Source organism: Phacochoerus africanus, chromosome 8, assembly GCF_016906955.1.
Source record: "Phacochoerus africanus isolate WHEZ1 chromosome 8, ROS_Pafr_v1, whole genome shotgun sequence".
Lineage (NCBI taxonomy): Eukaryota > Metazoa > Chordata > Mammalia > Artiodactyla > Suidae > Phacochoerus > Phacochoerus africanus.
Genome location: NC_062551.1, coordinates 55,693,167 through 55,716,852, shown reverse-complemented (window position 1 = coordinate 55,716,852; position 23,686 = coordinate 55,693,167). Strand labels below are relative to the sequence as shown.

The window sequence follows — 23,686 nt, the reverse complement described above, 5'->3', positions numbered from 1 at the left end:
CCACAGCCACAGCAGCATGGGATCCAAGCTGCATCTGCAACCTACACCACAGCTCATGGCAACGCCAGATCCTTAACCCACTGAGCGAGGCCAGGGATCAAACCCACATCCTCATGGATCCTAGTCGGGTTAGTTACTGTTGAGCCACAACGGGAGCTCCAGCCTCTGGTCATTGTTTAAGGGCATCTATTCCCCTGTGCGCATGCGTGCTTCCATGTAATTTTATCCTATTGGTAGATCCATGTAACACAACAGCATCAAGATGCTGGGAGTCCCTGCTGTGGCGCTGCAGGTTAAGGACCCAGTGTTGTTGCTTCAGCAGTTCAGGTTGCTGCTGTGCTGCAGGTTTGATCCCTGGCCCAGGGATTCCACATTGCACAGCAGTCAAAAAAAAAAAAAAAAGATGCAGAGCTGATCCCTCACAGAGGGCTCCCCTCTGCCACCCACACCTTCTGGTACCAGGGCCTGAGCCAACAGCTTCAGCTCAAGGCACCCAGGCCTCTTGGCAGAGCCAGTCCACAGGAAACAGACATACACAGGGAGTCAGAGCCTCAGAGCGGCTTCCTAGGGCAGAGATGGGGGGGTGGGGGTAAGGGAAGAAAGTGGTTTGGGAGCCAGCCCTGGGCTTGGCGAGGGAGGGAGAGGGCAGAGAGGTGGCCTCGTGAGTCACTGCGTGGTGGTCCGGGATGGGCAGGCCCCAGACAAATTGCAGTCATTAGGGAATTTAAGAGGCTGGGGGAGGGGCGGAGGGTGGAGGGCCCTGCCCCAAGTTAGCATGGATTCCCCAAAGCCAGGCCCACCTCTGGCTGCCTGGGACCATTGCCCATCCATCGCTCTGTTTCCCCCCCCCCACTCCACCCGGGTCCCTGTCCCCTCTCTCTCTCTGGGTCCCTGTCCCCCTCCCTCTGAGTCTCTGTCCTCCCCTCTCTGGGTCCCTGCATCCCACTCTGCAGAGCTGAGTTGAGTGGGGGGGGTACCATTTCTGCCCTGCAGGGCTCCCACTTTTCAGGCCTGTGGGACGGTGATGTGAGACAGGGTGGGAGACAGGACTGTACCAGGCGCCTCCAGCACCTCCCGTCTCTGGGTGGTTCCCCTTCCTGCCCCCTGCCTCTTCCTCTGCCTCCCTGCCTCCTCTTCTCTGTCCCCTCCGTCTGTCACCCTGGCTCCCTCCATCTCCCCTGCATCCTTGGCGGGTCCGCGTCTCCTCCTCCCTCTCCCGCTGCATCACCACCGCCTTCTCGGTCATTTCTCAGTCCTTCCCTCATCACTGCTCTTATTCTGTGTGTGTGTGTGTGTGTGTGTGTGTGTGTGTGTGTGTGTGGCGGGGGTACCTCTGCCTCTTTTCTCTCTCTTCACCTTTTTCTCTGGGCCTGTTTCTGTCTTTCCTGTCTTCCCTCTGTTTTTCTGCTTCTCTCTCCTGCTTTTTCGCCCTCACCTCTCCATGAACCTCTGTCCCTGTGCGCCGTGCACCTCTCATCTTGTCCTTTTCGTCTCCCGCCCTGGTCCCCATCTCTATCCTATCCGGTCCCCAACTCCATCCAGCCCCCATCTTTGTTCGTCTCCAGCTTTCTCCATCTCCCTTGGCTCTCTGCCTCCAACGTGTCTCTCGTGGCCTGTATTTCTCTCCCTCTTTCTCTGCCTCACCACCTTCACCCAAGACGAGGCTTCCCTGACATTTTCCCAGCTCCCCTCCTGCCTCTGCCCCTCCCTCTCTCAGCCCCTCCCAGCACCTTTCCTGAGCCCCCCACCCCGTCCGCCCTGCCCTGGGGTCCGCCTCCCTGGATTCCTCCCAGATTAGAACACCTTCACCCACCGGGCAGGCGGGTTCTCCTGAACAATTGCGGCTGCTCCTCTGGCCGGAGAGGGGAGGGAGGAGATCAGACGGACGGGGATCCTGCAGTGGGAACTAGGCAGTTAAAAAAAAAAAAAAAACGTCAGGAGGAGGGCGGGGAGCAGGGCCAGCTGCCTAGACGGGGATAAAAGGCTTCCACAAGTGACAAGGAAGCCAGACACTACCAAGGCAGCTTCTGAGTCCTTCTCAGCATCCTCCTCCCAGCCACCAAGGAGCCCCGAGGTCCTGGCTTCCTGGCCTCTGGCCTCCGGCCCTCATCCATGTCTCTGAGGGGCGTGGGCTCTGTCTGAGAGATTCTCTCTGTCTCTGTCCCACCCTCTCCCTCACTTTCTCGCTGCCTCTGCCGGCCCCCAGCCCCCCACCTCCAGCATGTTCCTCATGCTGACAGCACTTCAGATCTTGGCTGTGGGTAAGACAGCAGTGGGGTCTGGGGACTCTGGGCAGAGATGGGGAAGGGTTCTAGGGACCCAGGATGCTCATGGGGGACCTGGTGGGGAGGCACGGGGAGGGGTCTGGGGATCGCGGCTGAGGAGCGTGCTGCAGCCGCAGCTGAAGCTCTGAGGGGTGAGATCCTAGGAGAGAGCAGGGTCCGGGGAGTTGTACGAGGTGTGGAGAAATAAAGGCAGAACTGAGCAGGACTATTAGGTCCTGACTGGGTCTCATTAGAAACAACCACGGGAGACTGCTTGACTGTGTTAGAATTAATACGGGAGGGCGTTCTGTCTGTGGCAAGTTGTTAAGAACCCAGCTAGCATCCATGAGGATGCGGGTTCGATCCCTGGCCTCACTCCGTGGGTTAAGGATCTGGTGTTGCTGTGAGCTGTGGGGTAGGTCCCAGACGTGGCTCAGATCCCTTGATGCTGTGGCTGTGGTATAGGCCGGCAGCTGTAGCTCCAATTCAACCCCTAGCCTGGGAACCTCCATATACTGTGGAATTGGCTCTAAAAAAAAAAAAAAAAGAAAGAAAGAAAGAAAAAGAGAAAGACAGCATGTGGTCAGAAATAATGGTGGAGGAGTTCCTGTCATGGCGCAGTGGTTAACGAATCCGACAAGGAACCGTGAGGTCGCCGGATCGATCCCTGGCCTTTCTCGGTGGGTTTAGGATCTGGCGTTGCCATGAGCTGTGGTGTAGGTTGCAGACGCGGCTCAGATTCCGAATTGCTGTGGCTGTGGTGTAGGCCGGTGGCTTCAGCTCTGATTAGACCCCTAGCCTGGGAACCTCCATATGCCGCGGGAAGCGGCCCTAGAAAAGACAAAAAAAAGGACAAAGAAAGAAAGAAAGAAAGAAATGATGGTGGGAGCTGTGCTGGGGTGGTGGGCTCCTGATAGGGGCAGTGGTGTGGCATGTGGCGTGGGTGTGGGCCAAGACCGTGAGTCCTGGAGGGGGGCTCATATTGAGAGAGGAGTTTGGGGAAGGGCCAGGGAGCCCCCTGCGTGTGCTGGAGGATTACTGGGTGGGATCGTGTTGTAGCGTGAAAATTGAGGACAGAGAGTATCCTTCGGAAAGCGGGCTCGGAAAGTAAAGGCATCAGGGCCCGGGAGGAGTGGCCTGGGATCCAACAGAGATTCTATGCAGGTGCATGGCGGGCAGGGCAGATGCCTGGTTGTGGGGAAAGGTCAGAAAACCCCCTGTTGTGTTGGGAAAAGAATCAGTGCGAAGTTGGGCGTGTCTCATGGAGGGTGAGCAGTTTAAGGGTTTGACAAAAAGGGGGGGATGTGTGGGTCCCGGACCTCCTAGAGAGTCGGGGTTGGGGGTGGAGAGCATTTGTTCATCCACTTCCCCCAGCCCATCTCACCCCTGCCTTCTCCCAGCCACGGCACAGAGCCAGGGCAATGAGAACAAGATAATCGGCGGCTACACTTGCATCAGGAACTCCCAGCCGTGGCAGGCTGCCCTACTGGCAGGTCCCTGGCATCGTTTCCTCTGTGGAGGGGCCCTGCTGTCTGACCAGTGGGTCATCACCGCTGCTCACTGCGCCCGCCCGTGAGTAACCCCCCCCCATTCTTCTGCCCAGTGAATTCCAGAGTCTGGCCCTTTGTAGAACCCAGGGTAGAAGCTGGATCCTGGTTTGGGGGGGAGGGTCTAGATAAGAGCCTAGAACCATAGACACAGCTCAGAACATGGACTCCAGCCATCCATCTGGAACTCAATTCAGATTCTAAAAGCAGATCAGGAGTTCCCATATGGCTCAGCAGTTAGCAAACCCGACTAGGATCCATGAGGACATGGGTTCAATCCCTGGCCTCGTTCAGAGGGTTAAGGATCTGACGTTGTGGGGAGCTGGGGTGTAGGCCGCAGACACGGTTCAGATCTGGTGTTGCTGTGGCTGTGGTGTAGGCTGGCAGCTGGAGCTCCGATTAGACCCCTAGCCTAGGAACCTCCATATGCCACGGGTACGGCCCTAAAAAGATAAAAAGCTCCATATAGAGCCTGAAACCCCTCCCAGGTTCTAGACCAAAACCTGGACCCCACACCCCAGACTAGAAGGTGACATCCAGATGAAAGCTCACCCTGTGCCCATAAACCAGATCTAATGCCACAAAGGGAAGTTCAGTGGAGAACCTAGATCCCAGAATCTAGAACATAAAGCCCAGAAGGCAAACCAACATCTAGAACCCGGGACTGTGACCATAACCTAGAACTCCCTCTGGAACCCAGAGCCCAACCTGAGGTCAAGGGCTCTGACCAGAGTCTAGAATCAAGAGCCCAGACTATCAGCTATAATTTGACCTAAAACAGAACACAACCTAGAATCAAGAACCCAGACCAGTGAACTGAGCCCAACTGGAGCACAGAGTTCAAACTATTGTCTACAACACAGGTCATGCACCAGAGCTTAATCAAGTACCCAGAACTCAACCTACAAACTGGAGCTCACGCCAGTATCTAGAAAGTACACTGTCATCCAGATTCAATCTAGAACCCAGCTCCTAGCTTAGAATCAAGAGTTCAGGACATCTAGAACCCAAAGACCAAGCTAGAACGGGGATGGAGCCTTCCTGGAGTAAAGGAGTTCCCATTGTGCCTTAGCGGAAATGAATCTGACTAGCATCCATGAGGACTCAGGTTCGATCCCTCAGTGGGTTAAGGATCTGGCGTTGCCATGAGCTGTGGTGTAGGTCACAGATACAGATCGGATCCTGCGTTGCTGTGGCTGCATAGGCCAGTGGCTACAGCTCCTATTTGACCCCTAGCAGCCCTAAAAAAAAAGAACCTAATGTAGAGATGCAGGCGCAGACCCTAGAACAGAGCCAAGAACGCTCAGCCGTCACCTTGTACCCAAGACAGAAGCCAAGTGCAGCCCAAGAGCAAAAGGTGGTGAGACTGGGCCGGAGTGAATGCCCGGGCCGGGGGAAGGGTGCAGGAGGCCGGCAAATACTCCATCCACAGCTGGAGGGAGGGTTAGACGTGCGGAAAACCCATCACCAGAGAAGGGAGTGTCGCTGGAGGACGGGGAGGGGTCTCCAGTCAGACCCTGAGCAGCACCACTCTTGGGGCTCATGGGCCAGGATACTTCGAGTAGCTCTGGGCAAGCACAACCTGAGGACGCGGGAGGCCGCCCAGCAGGTGCTGCGCGTGGTGCGCCAGGTGCCCCACCCCCAGTACAACTCCCGGACCCACGATAACGACCTGATGCTGCTGCAGCTGGAGCGGGCTGCTCAGCTGGGGAGGACGGCGAGGCCCATCTCCATGGCCAGGTCCTGCGCCAGCCCCGGGACTCCCTGCCGTGTGTCTGGCTGGGGCACCATATCCAGTCCCATTGGTGAGGAGGGAGGAGGGGCTGGGGGCTGAGTCCTGGGTCTGAGGGAGGAGGGCTGGGGGCTGGATCCTGGGCCTGAGGGAGGAGGGCTGGGGGCTGGATCCTGGGTCTTGGGGAGGGGGGGCTGGGGGCTGGATCCTGGGTCTGAGGGAGGAGGGGCTGGGGCCTGGATCCTGAGTCTTGGGGAGGGGGGCTGGGGGCTGGATCCTGGGTCTTGGGGAGGGGGACTGGGGGCTGGATCCTGGGTCTTGGGGAGGAGGGGCTGGGGGCCTGGATCCTGGGTCTTGGGGAGGGGGGCTGGGGGCTGGATCCTGGGTCTTGGGGAGGAGGGGCTGGGGGCTGGATCCTGGGTCTTGGGGAGGAGGGGCTGGGGGCCTGGATCCTGGGTCTTGGGGAGGGGGGCTGGGGGCTGGGTCCTGGGTCTGAGAGAGGAGGGGCTGGGGGCTGGATCCTGGGTCTTGGGGGGGGGCTGGGGGCTGGATCCTGGGTCTGAGAGAGGAGGGGCTGGGGGCTGGATCCTGGGTCTGAGGGAGGAGGAGCTCAGGCCCAGATTCCTGGGTTCCAGTGGAGGGTAGACCCCACGGTAACCCCTCCGTGTCCCCCCAGCCAGGTACCCCAACTCCCTGCAGTGCGTAAACATCAATGTCTCCCCGGACCAGGAGTGTCGGCAGGCCTACCGGGGAGCCATCACCCCTGGCATGGTCTGTGCGGGGGTCCCCCAAGGTGGGAAGGACTCCTGTCAGGTGAGCCCAAGGGGACAGCCTGAGCAGGGGGATTGTTTGGGGCTGGGACTTAGGTACCAAAGGACCGCCCGCCCACCCCCCCACCCAGCTGTGGGGTATTAGACCTGAGCTTCCTCTGCTTCCTCACCTGGCCCACGGGGAGAGCACTCCTGAGTTGGTAGAATGAGAGGAGCTGGTCCATGGACAGTGCACAGAACTCCCATTGCCCTGTCATTGTCGTCATAGGGGCACCGGGAGAGCTGTGCTCGGGGCCTCTAGAGACCTCAGTCCACCCCTGAGCGGTGACTCCAGAGATGGAGACACACGCACAGTTTTATAGCGACAGAGCTAAGACAAAGAAGGGCCCAAGTGACAGAGGGGGAACCAGTGACGAGAGAAGGAACAGACCCCGAGTCCCAGAGGCTGAGCCCTCCAGTCTCAGCCCCCTGCCCCCCACCTCCATCTTCGCCTCTTGGGTTCTACCTGCCCCCAGCTCTGTCTCTCCCCCCTCAGGGTGACTCCGGGGGACCCCTGGTGTGCAGAGAGCAGCTCCAGGGCCTCGTGTCCTGGGGGATGGAGCACTGTGCCCAGCCCGGCTACCCTGGCGTCTACACCAACTTATGCAAGTACCAAGCCTGGATCCAGGAAACCATGCGGGGCAGATCATAGGCAGTGCGACAGACTCGGCCCCTGCCCACGTGCTCCCCGAGACCCAGGCATCCTGGCCCCCCCAGCTCCTCCTCCCTCGGACCCAGCCCCCAGCATCCTGATCCTGACCCCTGGCTCAGAACTCCTGCCTCCCAGCACAGTTCCTTCCAGCAGGCATTCTCTCCACACCCCTCTCCCAGCACCCTCATCATTATTCAAGGTACCCCATAGGGCACACAGAGCAAGAAGGCAAAGGCACCCACCTGGCAGCATATTCCAAAGAAGACCATTTTCGAAACTCTTGGCATCTCTAAGCACCAAATAAACCCTACTAATAAAAATTTTACGATCCCAAATGTCATTCCTCCATTCGGCGCATTCAGCCAACAAACATGCACACGGATGTCTAGTCACGCCCAGCCGGGAGCCACGTCCCAAGGGCCTGGGGTGCCCTGGGGGTCTGCCCTGGCACACCAGCCACTCCACCTGGGGTGGAAGAAGGAAACGGCCCAGGCTACAGTGGGACCCTGACTGTGACCCTGACCCTGAGGTCCAGGGTGAGCAAGGAGAGCAAACCCTACGCAAATGAGAGGTCTTGGTCCCCATCAGATCTCAGGCGAGGAGAGCTGAGCTAATCACCCTCTTGAGTTCAAGTCCTGACAGAGGTCTGCTCCTGTTGCATTTATTTCTTTGCACCTGTCATCCCTGGCTCGGGTCCCCTCCCTCCCCGCAGGTGCCGACGCAGGCGGGTGGCCTTAAATACCACGCATCCTTAGAACACAGGTTTTGTCACATTGGGTTGCTTCTCATTTACATGACATCAGCTCTGTTAGGAATCTCATTCTTACTTTCATTCAGGAAGAGCCGTCATGGGGCCCTACAGTGGGCACCAGGCATTGGGATCCATTTATTGGGCACCTACTGTATGTCCGGCATTGGTTTATTGGGCACCTACTGTGTGCCGGGCATGGCTCTGTTTATTAGGCACCTACTATGTGCCAGGCATTGGTTTATTTATTCGACACCTACTATGCCAGACATTGGTTTATTAGGCACCTACTGTGTGCCAGGCATTGGTTTATTTATCAGGCACCTACTATATGTCAGGCATTGGTTTATTAGGCACCTACTGTGTGCCAGGCATTGTTTTATTTATCAGGCACCTACTGTATGTCAGGCATTGGTTTATTGGGCACCTACTGTGTGCCGGGCATTGGTCCTAGGTACAGGAGGCAAACAAGCCAGACAAATCTAAATGCTCCTCTCTTCAGAACATATATTCTGGCAGGAGGTGATAGGAAGAGTCAACATAATTTAAAAGGAAAGCAGAGTCCTGATGAATAGAAAGGTCATTAAACTTGGGCTGGGCTGCAGGCCCTGTGCGTGTGCCAGTGCCAGCTCATACCAGCCCATAAGAGCCTCTTGGCAAGTTTTCAGGAATTTTGAGAGCTGGCTGCTAAACACGGCCATTATGAAAAATTCAATTACATTAACTCACAAATTAGTAATGTGAACTTTTTTAAAAGTCAGCAAATAGGAGTTTCCGTTGTGGCTCAGTGGCTTAAGAACCCGACATAGCGTCCATGAGGATGTGGCTTCGATCCCTGGCCTCGCTCCATGGGCTAAGGATCTGCCATTGATGTGAGCTGTGGTGTAAATCACAGATTCGTTTCAGATCCCACGTGGCTGTGGCTGTGGTGTAGGCCGGCAGCTATAGCTCTGATTCGACCCCTTGCCTGGAAACCTCCATATGCCTCGGGTGCAGAAGAAAAAGCCAGGCAGACGTCTGATTTGGAAGAGGGTCCCAGATATGGGAACAACAGGCATCAAAGTTCTGAGATGCTATTGTGCCTGGCAGAAGAGGAGCAGGGCAAAAGGAAAGGGACATTGTGCCTGGCAGAAGAGGGGCAGGGCAAAAGGAAAGGGACATGGAGAGTCGGCTGGGGCCCAATGGTCCAGAGCGTTGTCGGCAGCCAGAAGGAAACCTGACTTTCACCCTGAGTAAAGTGGCAGAGGCACCGCGGGCTTTTGTGATGAGGAGTGACCTGCCCCGACTTACCTTTTAAAAGGTCCCTCTGGCTGCTGTGTCATAAACAGCGTAGGCGGACAAGGACCAACACAAGGAGACTGGAGGAGAAATGGGGACAATCCAGAGGAGAGAGGATGGTGGCTGGGAGGGACCAGGGTGGCGAGGATGCACAGGGCTGAGAATGGGTCTGAGGCTGGGTCTGTGTTGTGAGCGGGAGCCTCAAGGGGAGGAGGACAAGAGTCTGGTTTTGAAGGTGACTGTGTGGGGCAGGCAGCTCGATGGATGCTCATTCGGAACCTCAAGAGCAAGGTCTGGTGGGGAGACTTCAAATTTGGGAGCCGTCAGCATGTAGATGGTAGCCGAAGCCAAAAGAACCAATGAGATCACCCAGGGAGTGAATGTAGACAGAGGGAAGAAGGGGGAGCCAAAGCCTGAGCCCTGGGGTGCTCCGCCATGCAGGGGCTGGGGACACGAGAAGGACACAGCGCCAGACACAGACCCGAAGGAGTCAGTGAGGGATGAGCTAGACCTGGAGGGGGGATAGCGTTTCCAAAGCCCAGGAAAGATTTTGAAGGAACCAGGAGGAATCCGCTTGTTAAACGCTGCTGCTCACTCCAGTAAGATGAACCCCAAACATCTAGCTGCTGGCTTCAGCAGCGTGGAAGTTGTGGGCGCCCCTTAAAAGGGGCACAGTCGGTGGAGCAGTCGGGGCGGAAGCTTGCATGGAACGGACTCAAGAGGGAACAGGAGGAGAGGAGTTGCAGAGAGGAGCCAAGGGTGGGGAGCAGCATTGCCAGCCAGGGGGGCGAAAGTGGAGCCAGGGGCTGAAGGAGAGCATGACGGTTGAGAGAAGGTTTGTTCGTTTGTTTGTTTGTTGTCTTTGTAGGGCCACACCCATGGCATATGGAAGTTGCCAGGCTAGGCTACAGCTACCAGCCTACACCACAGCAACACCAGATCCCAGCCTTGGCTGCGACCTACACCACAGCTCAAGGCAACACTGGATCCTTAACCCACTGAGCAAGGCCGGGGATCGAACCTGCAACCTCATGGTTCCTAGTCAGGTTCGTTTCCACTATGCCACGATGGGAACTCCTGTTTGTTTGTTTTTAAATTCTTTTCTTGGGATACAAACTATAGCATGTTTGCTTGTTAATGGGACTGCTTCCTAGGGGGAAAAATGTTGATGCAGGCCAGGGAGCAGCAAAGGGCTGGCTGGACTGGAACAACGGCCTCAAGGAGGTGAGAGAGGATGGAGGGGTCCACCTTAGATGGAGGCAGAGATTGTTCCTCTGTGGGATTGGGAGAGGCAGCAGAGGATGTGGGCATGGATGCAGGTGGGTGGCAGGACTGCTAGTTTTTGCCATTCTGATGGGTGAAAAGTGGTATTTCGTTGCTGCCTGAGAAAGCTGATGGCTACGGCCATCGTCCTCCATGGCAAGGATCCAGCTCTAAAGAAGAATTCATGCATCTCAATTTCTCCTGCATCTTTCTCTCCAAAAGCCCAAATCTGGTTTCTCCCCAGGGGTCAGTTTTTCTGCCTCTTCTACCGTATTGCCTTTGCTTCTTCCCACATTTCCTCCACCCTTGCCTGCCCATCAGCCTCGCTTTGCATCTCTGAGCATTTATACCTCCCTGTCTTCCTCTGTGTCCCCCTCCCTTCACATTGGCACTGGGGCCTCTGCTCTGAACCTGGGTGTGGGGCCAACTTTCTAGTCCCAGCCAGCACTGCCAACCAGAACTTCCAGTTCCTGCTTGACAAAGAACCCCATTTTGAAGCCAAGCTAGGGTGGGGCCCCCCAGGAACCTCAGGCTGCCTCCATCTCCCAGCTTTATTTATTTAACAAGCACGTTTGTGGACCTTGGTTCTGGTCAGACTTCTGTCTAAACATCTTCAAATATTAACTCATTCAACCCTCTGCTCTGACACAGGTGGTACTGGTAGCATCGTTTTATAAGTGAGAACCTGAGGCACAGCGTGGCCCTGTCACTTGCACTCAGCTGGGAACCACAAGGGACACTCTTTTTCTAGTCCTTTCTCCTTCTTTCTCTAGTCCTGCTCTCTGAAGAGGACAGACCCTGGTCTATGATGATTTGAGCTAATTGGTGTGTGGCTTTTCAGCAGCTCCCGGCCCTCCAGGGACTCCAGTTACCTTATTGATCAAGAGAGGGGTGGGATGCCCCCAATCCTTGGTGGGTCCCTCATGAACTCACTTCAGCAAGACCTGCTACGAAGGCCAAAGCCAGCCAGATTCCAGAGCTTCCCAAGGGAGAAAGGCTTTTTCTGGAAGTGTGGACCCAGGCCACAAGAGGGCACAGGTACCCCGACTTCCCACACAAGCCTGTCACCTCACTTAACCCAGCCTCCTCCCTCCTGCCACTCAGCCTGAACCCAACTCTACTACACAGAAGGAGTGAACTCTGTCTCTACCCTGGGGCCAGCCCTGGGACATGGGGTAATTCCAAGATCGCAAAGGACAGTGGCCTTTCTGTCACCTATGACCCAGCCCACTCCCACCAAAACCTTACCCCAACACAGATACTCCACCGGACGTCTGGCCCTTCTTATCAAGGTCAATGCACAACACCAACTCGACTGTATTTCAACACCTCCCCCATCCAAATATTCAATCTCGGCCTCCTCTCCGGGTCCCACCCAACAGGATTCCAGCAACAAGCTTATCCCTGGGTCCCTCCCATCTGCAACTCAACTGTATCCCCCCAACAAAGTCCAAGCCTATCCTTACCTGTGGTCCATTCTCCTCCCCAAACTCACCTGCATTCTCAATGTTGTGAGCAGATGCCAACCTCCCACCCTCCCCCCATCCCTCATCCTAAACTTGACCACAAAGGTCTTTCTAGATTAAGATAGACCCAACAGATGTCTTCAATGGAAAATGAGATGGGTTATCTGACTTTATGGAGCCTCAGCTTCTTTTACTGTCTTTGAGCTACGTTACAACTCTGTAAATTACAGATAGCTGAGAGCAATGCAAGTAATTCTTTTTTTTGTTTGTTTGTTTGTTTGTTTTTGTCTTTTTGCCATTTCTAGGGCCGCTCTTACGGCATATGGAGGTTCTCAGGCTAGGGGTCGAATCGGAGCTGGAGCCGCTGGCTTACACCACAGCCATAGCAACACCAGATCCAAGCCGCATCTGTGACCTACACGCCAGATCCTTAACCCACTGATCAAGGCCAGGGATCAAACCCGCAACCTCATGGTTCCTAGTCGGATTCATTAACCACAGCGCCATAAAGGGAACTCCAGCAATGCCAAGTAATTCTTGTCCATCACCGTGCAAATGAGTTTTGTCAGGTGGAAACACATTACAGAATAAGCGGGTTTTGCATCTACCTGTTCATTCGTTTCATCCTTCCTTCTTGCCTATACCTGTGTGGTTCTTTCTCTTGTCTTGCAAATTCCATCATTTATTAGCGAATCAAAACAAAACCTTTGAGGTATAATCATTCTATATGTTTAGATCTTTTTTAAAAATTCATCTTTTAATACTAGATGGGACCCTTATATCCAACTTTGACTCCCCCAGTATGGACCGACCATGCCAGTTTTGATGTCAACCCTTCCGCCATCCACCTCAACCCCTTCTCCTTATCATGACGCCACAGCTGTCTCTCTCCAAATGTCATCTGGTCCCCATCTCTGGCTGTCTTTCAAATTCTGACCCCACCTTTGTCCTCCCTAATCCCTAATCCTGCACCCTCCACCCCTTCGGATTAGCTCACGGCCCCACCCAGCCACAGTTCCAGAAGACGCCTACACATCCCCCAAACCCTGTCTCCTCCTCCTTCCTCCTCTCCCTCATCCTGGTCCCCAGAGCCTTCGGATTCCTGCTTTTTTCTCCCCACCTAGGTCCCCGTGGACTCCCTCACCCCATCTGGCCCTGCTCCTAAGAGGCCATTCATCCAAAATATTGCTTTCCCAGGCCAATCCCTCCCCCCCACCCCCACCCTCCGCCACCAACTTGACCTTCCATCTACATAACTGAAGATGTCCTTCTTGGGTCCCACTGGGGGAGGAGGAAAGGGTAGGATGCGTGTGGGCATCCCTGTGTGTTCTACAAGAAACTGGGCTGGAGATGGAGTTGGGGCTAGAGATGAGGCTGAAAAGTGGCATTTAGATTTGGGTTTGATGCAGAGTGTCAAGCTTGTGGATGGGAAGGGGTCCGAGGACTGATGGGAAGGGGTATGGTGAAAGTTAGGTGGGGAAGCGGGACTAGGGTAGAAAAAGGCCAACTGGGAGCCCGTGTACATTACGAAGATGCATAGTGTTGGAAGGGAAATAAGAAATTGGGATGGAAAAATGGGTTGCTGATAGGGAGCACTATGGGGGTGGGTCTGGGGAGGGAAATGGGCTTTTCCCTTCCCTCCAGTTGGGTCCTGCTGCCTGACACAGTGGGTTCACCTCGGGGTTTGGGTGGAACCTGATCTGGGTCTTAGCTTGTCTTGGAAGCTCCACCCCACGCGCGTGGAGGGCCAAGCCCAGGCTGGGGGGTGTCTGGCTACAGCCTGCTGAGCCATTGGGGGTGGAGAGGGGAAGGCCAGCAACAGGGAAATGCTGAAGGCGCTGGGGGAGGGAGTTCAGGGGTTAAAAGCCATGGGTCAGGGCTGAAGTTGGAGAGAGCTGGCTGCAGAAGCTCTTCACCCGGGGGGGAGGCCCCTTGCGCAGGTAGGGGTCCACTGCCGGAGGGTGGTGGCTGGAGCCTGGGAAGGGAGGAGGGTAGGGGAAAGGAGGGAGACAGCTGAGTCGGGGATACGGAGATGGAAGCCAGAGACTCAGTTACAGAGTTAGAGATCCGCAGCAATGTTGAGAGGTGAGGCGCGGCAGAAAGGTAAGCCGCTCACCTTTAGACCAGGTGCCTAGGACCCAGCCTGAGAGGGAAGAACCGGGAGAAGGTAAAGAGAGGAGGGCGGGAGAATCCGGCTGAAGGAGGGCTGGGATGGAGAGGCTGGTCCCCAGGGGGAAGGGCTGCAGCCAGCAAGCCGGAGCCCCGAGGTCGGGGTCGGGGCGGGTGTGTGCACGCCGCCCCTCTCACTCTATTTACACCCCCCACCCCGCCCATCCCAGCAAGGATGGAACTTGGGGAGGGGATGCAGATTCCAGGGTCAAGGTTTTTCCGAGTAAGGGAGAGTCCAGACTGGGAAAAGCAGAAGGGGGCGTGGAGGCGGGGCGGGGCGGTCCCTGGATGGAGTTTTCAGCCCGACCTTACGACCTCCTTCAATGTCACAGACTCCGCCCTCCCGCCCCATCCCCCGACCACAAAGTCACCATGTGGCCCCTGGCGGCCCTGATCGGCTTCCTGACCGTGGCCTTCTCAGGAGGTAAGAATGCGCGGGGGCGGAGGCGGGGTGGCCGCTGCAGACAATGCTAGGAGGGGTCACGGGCTGACACGGGAGTGTCCTGCACGTCCCCGCGTGACCTACGTGTCCCAGCTGGAGTCAGCCCACTCTCCCCCACGGACCCCCAGACCCCCCTACACCAGCCTCTTCCCTGCGCATCCTACTCTGCAAGGGGAAGCTCACTCCCAAGCCCCTCCCTCATTCAAGGCGTCCCGAAGCATAAGAGACACACAAGGGTTCAAACCCTGCCGGTGCCGCTTTGAACAAGTAACTTAGCTTCTTTCTTTCATCTGTGAAATGGGTGGTTATAAACATTGAAATGAGGTAATGCAGGTCATGGGCTCAGTATTTTATTTTATTTTATTTTATTTTATTTTATTTTATTTTATTTTATTTTATGTGTGGCAGATGGAAGGGACTGAAAAGTTAGTCCTCCTTTAGTGGTAGTATTCCATCTCCATTCTCAAGCCCTTCCAGAACCTTCTAGTTTGTTCTTTAATCCTTGAGGTGACCCCATACATATCTGATTCCGCCCAGATTTCTCCCCAGGGATTCCTCCCCTGTAAGCCCCCTTTCTCGCCTTTGCAGGCAAGTTTCCTAGAAACCCAATGCATGCATCATTCATTCATTCAACACACAGCTGGGCACTAGGCCCACTGCTGGGTGCTGCACAAGCAGAGACACACGGCCTGCTCTCAGCACCCAGAGCCTAGCGGAGGCCGATGCAGACTTTCAAACAATTACCTCAATAATTAGATAATAATTAGAACTGTGACGCTGGGTGATGGCTTCAAGGAGCCAAGTCAGGGAAGCCCAGAGATAGAATGGCAGCCCTTGGCCTCCAAGGGACCCCCAAAGGACTTGACCCTTCAGAGAGGTCCTGAAGGAGGGAGGGGGCCTCGGACACCCATCACCAACCTTGGCCTGAAGGTGGGGTGGCTTCTCTCTTCTGGTGACACTCCCAGGGCTGTCCCTTGACTCCTCCTGGGTGCCCCACCCCAGGCTAGGAGCTCAGCTCATGCATGGTGTTGTGGGATCCTCAACAGCCTTATGAGGCAGGTGCGCTGTAATTACTGCAGTTTCACAGCTGAAAAACCCAAGACTCTGAGATGGCAAGATCCTGCCCCAAAGTCACCTGCAGTGCCTGAGTCAGGATCCTGATCCACGACGCCCGCCCTGTCCTCCACACCCTAGACTGTGCTCTGGCAAACCATCTCTATTATTTTCAACCTAATGGTTTCCTTCTTTCCTTTCTTTCTAGCACATACCTGCTGCACATGGAAATTCCCAGGCGAGAGGTCAAACTGGAGCTGAGTCCGCAGCCTACACCACAGCTCATGGCAATGTGGGATCCTTAACCCACTGAGCGAGGCCAGGGATCGAACCCACAGCCTCATGGTTCCTCAGATTCGTTTCCACTGAGCCACGACGGGAACTTCTGATCTCACTGTTCTAAATGGAAAACTGCATCCTTTGCTATAAAAAAAAAGTCAGAGGGGAGTTCCCATCGTGGCTCAGTGGTTAACTAATCTGACGAGGAACCATGAGGTTCCAGGTTCGACCCCTGGCCTTGCTCAGTGGGTTAAGGATCTGGAGTTGCCATGAGCTGTGGTGTAGGTCGCACATGTGGCTCGGATCCCATGTTGCTGTGGCTGTGGCGTAGGCCAGCGGCTCCAGCTCCGATTCGACCCCTAGCCTGGGAACCTCCATATGCCAGGGGAGCAGCCCAAGAAATGGCAAAAAGACAAAAAAAAAAAAGTAAGAGGGAAAAACATCAGTTCTCCACAATGAAACAAAAATGATGTTTATGGCATTGGACCACCTGAAATTGCTGATAGTTGACCCTTTTTTTTTCTCTTCGTCTTTTTAGGGCCGCACCTGTGGCATATGGAAGTTTCCAGGCTAGAGGTTGAATTGGAGCTACAGCTGCTGGCCTATGACACAGCCACAGCCACAGCCACAGCAATGTGGGATCCGAGCCACATCTGCAACCTACATGGCAGCTCATGGCAACGCCGGATCCTTAATCCACTGAGTAATGCCAGATCCTTAAGCCACTTTACCAGGCCAGGGATCAAATCCGTGCCTCTGCAGCAGCCCAAGTCAATGCAGTCAGATTCTTTTTTTTTTTTTTTTGGTCTTTTTGTCTTTTTGCCTTTTCTAGGTCCGCTCCTACGGCATATGGAGGTTCCCAGGCTAGGGGTCTAATCGGAGCTGTAGCCACTGGCCTATGCCAGAGCCACAGTAAAGCGGGATCCGAGCTGCATCTGCGACCTACACCACAGCTCATGGCAACACCGGATCCTTAACCCACTGATCGAGGCCTGGAATCGAACCCGCAACCTCATGGTTCCCAGCCAGATTCGTTAACCACTGTGCCACGATGGGAACTCCTGATCCAGTCAGATTCTTAACTCACTGCACCACTGTGGGAGCTCCTGCTTCTGGTTTTAAAAAGTGAGATCAGGAGTTTCCATCGTGGCTCAGTGGTTAACGAATCCGACTGGGAACCATGAGGTTGCGGGTTCAATATCGGGCCTCACTCAGTGGGTTAAGGGTCTGGCGTTGCAGTGGCTGTGGTGTAGGCCATTGGCTACAGCTCCGATTCGACCCCTAGCCTGGGAACCTCCATATGCTGTGGGAGCGGCCCTAGAAAAGGCAAAAAGACAAAAAAAAAAAAAGAAAAGAAAAGAAAAGAAAAAGTGAACTCAGGGAGTTCCCATATTGTCTCATCAGATTAAGAACCGAACTAGTATCTGTGAGGCCGTGCTGGAGAAGCCAGACAGAAAGTGGCACGCTCAGGATGAGGGGTTCTCTGTCCCTTTGTGGACTGCTGTGGCTCTCATACCGGGGACAGTGCCTGGCGTACGTTCATTAAGCACCTACTGTGTGCCAGTCACTGTGTGAGGTCCTGGGGGTACAGCGCTGAATAAAGCAGTTAAGGCGCCTGTCGTCAGTGGTGCTTGCAGTCAAGATGAGGGGGTTAAATGTAAACTAATGTAAAGAGATGTGAATAGTGACGTAGCTGTGATGAAACCCAGCTGGGGGGTGGGTAGGTCGTAGGGAATGATGGGGGGGAAATACTGGACCAGGTGGCCAGGAGTCTGGGATGGCCTCTCTGAGGAGGTGACATTTGAGCTCAGCTCTCAGTCGAGAGGGACCCAGACCTGTAACCTTTAGATTCTGCATGCCTTCCAGTATATTTCACGTAGATAATGTCCTATATTCGCAGTGTCCAGTGTGGTAGCCACTGGCCATGAAAAGCTATTGAACATTTCGGCTGTGACTGGTGTGATTGAAGAGCTGAATTTTTTAATTTAAATTTTTCCAGCTTCGTTGGGGGTATAATTGACAAAGAACTGAATTTTTCTTTCTTTCTTTTTTTTTTAAGTCATTTTAGAGCCGTACCTGTGGCGTATGAAAGTTCCCAGGCTAGAGTTCCCGTCATGGCGCAGTGGTTAATGAATCTGACTAGGAACCATGAGGTTGCAGGTTCGGTCCCTGCCCTTGCTCAGTGGGTTGACGATCCGGCGTTGCCGTGAGCTGTGGTGTAGGTTGCAGACACGGCTTGGATCCCGCGTTGCTGTGGCTCTGGCATAGGCCAGTGGCTACAGCTCCGATGCGACCCCTAGCCTGGGAACCTCCATATGCCGTGGGAGCGGCCCAAAGAAATAGCAAAAAGACAAAAAAAAAAAAGAAAGAAAGTTCCCAGGCTATGGGTCCAATCAGAGCTACAGCTGCCCGCCTACACCACAGCCACAGCAACGTCAGATCCGAGCCACATCTGTGACCTACGCTGCCCCTTGTGTCAACGCTGGATCCTTAACCCACTGAGCAAGGCCAGGGATCGAACCCGAACCCTCATGGATACTAATCGGTGAATTCTTAACCTACTGAGCCACAATGGGAACTCCAGGAACTGAATTTTCAATTTCATTTCAGGGAGTTCCCATTGTGGCGCAGTGGAAATGAATCTGACTAGGAACCATGAGGTTGCAGGTTCGATCCCTGGCCCTGGTCAGTGGGTTAAGGATCCAGCATTGCCAGTGAGCTGTGGTGTAGGTCACAGGCACGGCTCAGATCCCCTTGCTCTGGCTGTGGTGTAGGCTGGCAGCTGCAGCTCCGATTCGACCCCTAGCCTGGGAACGGCCACATGCTGCAGGTGCAGCCCTAAAAACAAAACAAAACAAAAAACAAGAGAGAGAAAGAAAATGTAAGACTCACAGAGAACAGACTTGTGGTTGCCCAGGGGGAGGGAGTGGGAGGGACAGGGAGTTTGGGATTAGCAGGTGCCAACGATGACATTTAGGATGGATACACAGTGAGGTCCTGCTATACAGCACAGGGAACTCTACCCAGTCTCTTGGGATAGAACATGATGGAAGATGGCATGAGAAAAAGAATGTATTTATATGTACGACTGGGTCGCTACGCTGTACAGCAGAATTGACACGACATTGTAAATCAACTACACTTGAATGAAAAAAAAAGAGAGAGACTAGATGGGAAGAAAGTCAGAGGCACCTTATCAGAAGCATCTTCAGGAGTTCCCGTCATGGCACAGTGGCTAACGAACCCGACTAGGAACCACGAGGTTGCCGGTTCGATCCCTGGCCTTGCTCAGTGAGTTAAGGATCTGGCGTTGCCTTGAGCTGGTGTAGGTCGCAGATGTGGCTCAGATCCCGCATTGTTGTGGCTGTGGTGTAGGCCAGCGGCTACAGCTCTGATTCGATCCCTAACCTGGGAACCTCTGTGTGCCACGGGAAGCGGCCCTAGAAAAGGCAAAAAGACACACACACACACAAAAAAAGCATCTTCATTCCATCAAGGCTTCTTTTAACCTTCCGTGGAGGGGTTGCCTCTTCTTCCAAAAAGAACATCACCTCTTTGCCCTGACTCATCTCCACAACACAGAAAACGGCAACTCCCAGAGGCCAGCAAATGAATCATCTGTTCCTGGTCACCCAGAGGAAAATTCTCTCTCTCCATGCCCAGAACCACACCACTCCAGGTCTCCTTTCCCTGCAAGCTCCACTTCTCTAATGTTTTGTCTTGTTCACCAGGCATCTCACGGGAGTATCCCAAGATTCTCAACGGCACCAATGGGACCAATGGGTTCCTCCCGGGTGGCTACACCTGCCTCCCCCACTCTCAGCCCTGGCAGGCAGCCCTACTCATCAAAGGGCGGCTGCTCTGTGGGGGGGTCCTCATCCACCCCAGATGGGTCCTCACTGCGGCGCACTGTCTAAAGAAGTATGTGGGGGCCAGGGAAGCATGGGGTGGGATGGCAGCGGGACTTGGGAGGTGGGTGGGTGGAGTTGAACTTGAAGGCGAGGATGGAGTTGGGTTGGGATGGGCACGGGGGTGAGAAGGAGGTCTGGGCTGGAGAGGTGGAGGTTGGCTATGGGGATGGAGTCCAGTCGAGGATTTGGATGGGACTGGAGGTGAGGGTGTGGAAGGAAGCCTGCTGGGAGGTGAGGAAGGTGGGATGGGGAAGGGGGTTAGGTTCGGGGGTGGGGATGGAGCTGGGCTCCTGGGCTCCTTTAACCAGCCGCTTCCTGCACCCACAGCAAGTACAGCGTGTACCTGGGCAAGCACGCCCTGGGGTGTGTGGAGGCTGGAGAGCAGGTGAAGGAGGTGGCCCGCTCTATCCCCCACCCTCAATACCAAATCAGCCCCTCCCACCTGAACCACGACCACGACATCATGCTTCTGGAACTGGAGTCCCCGGTGCAGCTCAGCAGACACATCGGAGTCCTGCCCCTCTCCCACCATGACTGCCTCCCTCCCGGCACCTGCTGTCGGGTGTCTGGGTGGGGCACCACCACCAGCCCCCAGGGTATGCACCCACGCAGGTGGTGGGGGACTCTGGGGAGGGTAGGTAGGAGGACCAGTCTTTTTTTTTTTTTTGGCTTTTTAGGGCCACACCCGTGGCATATAGAGGTTCTCAGGCTAGGGGTTCACTGGGACCTGAAGTCCCCAGCCCACACCACAGCCACAGCAGTGTACTTTTTGACCTATATCACAGCTCTTGGCAACGCCAGATCCTTAATCCACTGAGCAAGGCCAGGGATCAAACCTGCATCCTCATGGATGGCAGTTGGGTTCATTAACTGCGGAGCCACGATGGGAACTCCAGGAGCCTTTATAAAGAAAAATGAATATATTTATGTATGTGATAACTCAGATATCGCATATCTAATATGCAAAGTTACATATATCCTTTATGTAACTATACAAATATAAATGTAGAAATATGTAGGAAGTCATAATGTTACACATATAAGGTATAGTTTTCTATATCCTTTATAGAATATGTATATATATAAGTAGGTATAGAATATGTGTCCCATTGACATAGTTACATATTCTTTATATAAGTTCACAAACGTTTATGAAGATAAAATTATAATCTACTATATAGTATGCTATATACTATATAAAAAGTTTTGTTCCTTTTATACAATTTTTTTTAACTTTATTTATTTATTTGTTTATTGTCTTTTGCCTTTTCTGGGGCCGTTCCTGCGGCATATGGAGGTTCCCAGGCTAGGGGTCTAATTGGAGCCGTAGCCACCGGCCGACACCACAGCCACAGCAACGCGGGATCCAAGCTGCGTCTGCCACTTAAACCACAGCTCACAGCAACGCCGGATCCTCAACCCACTGAGCAAGGCCAGGGACCGAACCCTCCACCTCATGGTTCCTCGTCGGATTCGTTAATCACTGAGCCACTCCAAGAACACACATCTTTCGACCTTCCTCCCTCTCCTCCCCAGTGACCTTCCCCCAGACCCTCCAGTGTGCAAACATCCCACTACGCTCTGATGAGGAGTGTCGTCGAGTCTACCCGGGGAAGATCACACCCAACATGCTTTGTGCCGGTACCAAAAAGGGCGGCAAGGACTCCTGTGAGGTGAGGCCCAGGTTGCCGTGGGCCAGGAGGGGGCATCCGGGTGGAGGTAGGGGAGGATGCATGGGGAAAACACTTTGCTTCCAGCCGTGGGGGAACCAGTCTTTGTAAGGTGAGCTTTCTCCTAGCATAGAGGGTCAACATAAAAGGGGGCACCAGGAGTTCCCTTTGTGGCTCAGCAGTTAATGAACCTGACTCGTATCCATCAGGACGCGGGTTCGATCCCTGGCCTCGTCAGTGGGTTAAGGATCCCATGTTGCTGTGGCTGTGGTGTAGGCCAGCAGCTACAGCTCTGATTCGACCCCTGGCCCAGGAACCTCCAAATGCCGTGGGTGTGGCCCTAAAAGACCAAAGACCAAAAAAAAAAATTTGTCGTGTAAGGTATGGCAACACCAGTTCAGTGAGACTGAGGAACAGAAAAACAAGGAGAGACACATAACGTCTGTCCTTCTTCCGTGTCCATCTTTCTGTCTCTTTCCCCCTCTTTTCCAGTTTCTCTGTGTTTGCCCTCTGATCTCTCTGTTTCTCATCATTTCTGTTGGTCTTCTCACCCCCTCTTCCGTATTCCCATCTCCATCTCTGCCTCCGTGTGTCTCTGCCTTTGTTTAGTCTCAGCAAGGACCCCTCCTTCTCTCTCCCCAACTCAGGGCGACTCGGGAGGTCCCCTGATCTGTAACGGGATGCTCCACGGCATCATCTCCTGGGGAGACTTTCCATGTGGGCAGCCCAACCGGCCTGGCGTCTACACACGCGTCTCTCGCTATGTCCCTTGGATCCAAGAAACCATCAGAAAACGGATGACCCCGGAGCAGAAATGGACGAAGGGCCCACAATAAAAGTTGGGGTGGCCTACCTGTCTCCTTGCCCGGTTGGCCCAGCCCTTCGCTGTCCCTCCCAAGGGGTTCCATGTGAACCAGTGACGCGTGATCTCAAAACACCCAGATCCCAGCTGACATCACGGAATGTTTCAGAAGCATTCCTGCGTCAGCACCATGGTCTCCTGGACTTTGCATCCTGGAGACATCCCAGCCTCCCCAGACATCCCAACCCAGACACGTTCGGGGTCTCCCAGTTTCGGCAGAAACCCAGGTCACCGTCCGAACATTCTGGAACGCTCTTAAATACCTCCATCAGCCCATCTCAGCAATAGTTTACGTCCCGTGAACGAAACTCCCTTTGACAACAAATACCCCTTCAAGTATTTTTTCATTGCCAATATTCTCGATCCTTCTGTTTTGCACTCCAGAAGGTTCTAGACTCCCATGACATTTCTTCCTGAAAAATCTTCACTCGTGTGCAGACTCTGCTGCCTCACCATTATATGCACCAAAGGAACGTGGGGACATCCCTGGGGACATTTCTGGGAATTGTCCCGCTGCCACCTACATTCCACATGTGGCCAATATCCTCTGCTTCTGGATCCTCCTGTTCGAGCACCAGCAGCTCTCTAAATGCTAGGGCGATGGGGTTGAGTATCTAAGGAGCCTCCTTGCCCTATTGTCCACTAACTATTCTGTGTTTTTATCTTATCCACAAACATCCTTGTTTGGGGGCTGCACTGATGCCTCTTTGTCTATGACCCCAAAATGCGGTGGTTGAATGCTCAGCCGCAAGAATCCCTGCTTTGAATAAGTCCTAAAATGCACAACCTCTGTTTTCTCATCTGTAAAATGGGACTTGTTGAGCACAGATCGCTGTTATTATTTGCCAGGTTCCTTATAAAATGTTACCTTCGGCTTTTCATAACAACCCCTCAAGTTCACAGTGCCCCAGATGTGCTGCGTTCACTGCTTTTTTTTCTCAGCAGACATTTATTCAGTGCTGACCACGTGCAAATACTCTCCTGGGTGCTGGCACATACAGTTTTGTTTATTTATTCAAGAAACGTTGGTACCTATGACAAGCCAAGCACTGTTACAGGCACAGGTAAGAAACAGTGTGTTAAGAAACAACTGCCTTTGTAGAGCTTTCGTGCTTTGCAGGATCACACAATAAACAAGATGAATAGAGAGAAGTTCTCTCAGGTAGTGATATGAGTCATGGCAAAAAAAAAAGCAGAGATGAAGGGTGGAGGATGTCGGGTTGGGGAAGTGGATGGAGTTGGGATTTTAAATAGCGTAGCCTGGGAAGAAGGCCTAACTGAGATGGTAACATAAACACTGAAAGGAGGGAGTTCCCGTCGTGGCGCAGTGGTTAACTAATCTGACTAGGAACCATGAGGTTGTGGGTTCGGTCCCTGCCCTTGCTCAGTGGGTTAACGATCCGGCATTGCCGTGAGCTCTGGTGTAGGTTGCAGACTGCGTTGCTGTGGCTCTGGCGTAGGCCGGTGGCTATAGCTCCGATTCAACCCCTAGCCTGGGAACCTCCGTATGCCGAGGGAGCGGCCCAAGAAATAGCAGCAAC

The 23,686-nt window shown here is 54.1% G+C and overlaps 2 protein-coding genes across 3 annotated transcripts; both read left to right on the top strand.

Moving 5' to 3' along the window:
* Positions 1–1,985: 1,985 nt before the first annotated feature.
* Positions 1,986–7,339, top strand: KLK14 (kallikrein related peptidase 14). The gene is made up of 5 exons (XM_047790237.1): positions 1,986–2,261; positions 3,665–3,836; positions 5,363–5,616; positions 6,220–6,356; positions 6,849–7,339. Exons 1-5 carry the CDS (start codon positions 2,222–2,224, stop codon positions 7,002–7,004), a joined length of 759 nt encoding a protein of 252 aa, XP_047646193.1. The 5' UTR covers positions 1,986–2,221; the 3' UTR covers positions 7,005–7,339.
* Positions 7,340–13,569: 6,230 nt separating this feature from the next.
* Positions 13,570–23,292, top strand: KLK13 (kallikrein related peptidase 13). 2 transcript variants are annotated; one of them, XM_047790829.1, is made up of 6 exons: positions 13,570–13,699; positions 14,261–14,352; positions 19,434–19,623; positions 19,941–20,209; positions 21,150–21,286; positions 21,931–23,292. In XM_047790829.1, the coding sequence occupies exons 2-6, from the start codon at positions 14,301–14,303 to the stop codon at positions 22,117–22,119; spliced, it is 837 nt and encodes a 278-aa protein (XP_047646785.1). In that variant the 5' UTR covers positions 13,570–13,699; positions 14,261–14,300; the 3' UTR covers positions 22,120–23,292. The 2 variants fall into 2 exon arrangements, with proteins under 2 accessions (XP_047646785.1, XP_047646786.1); XM_047790830.1 differs by lacking the exon at positions 13,570–13,699 and adding an exon at positions 13,864–13,926.
* The last annotated feature ends 394 nt before the right edge of the window (positions 23,293–23,686 follow it).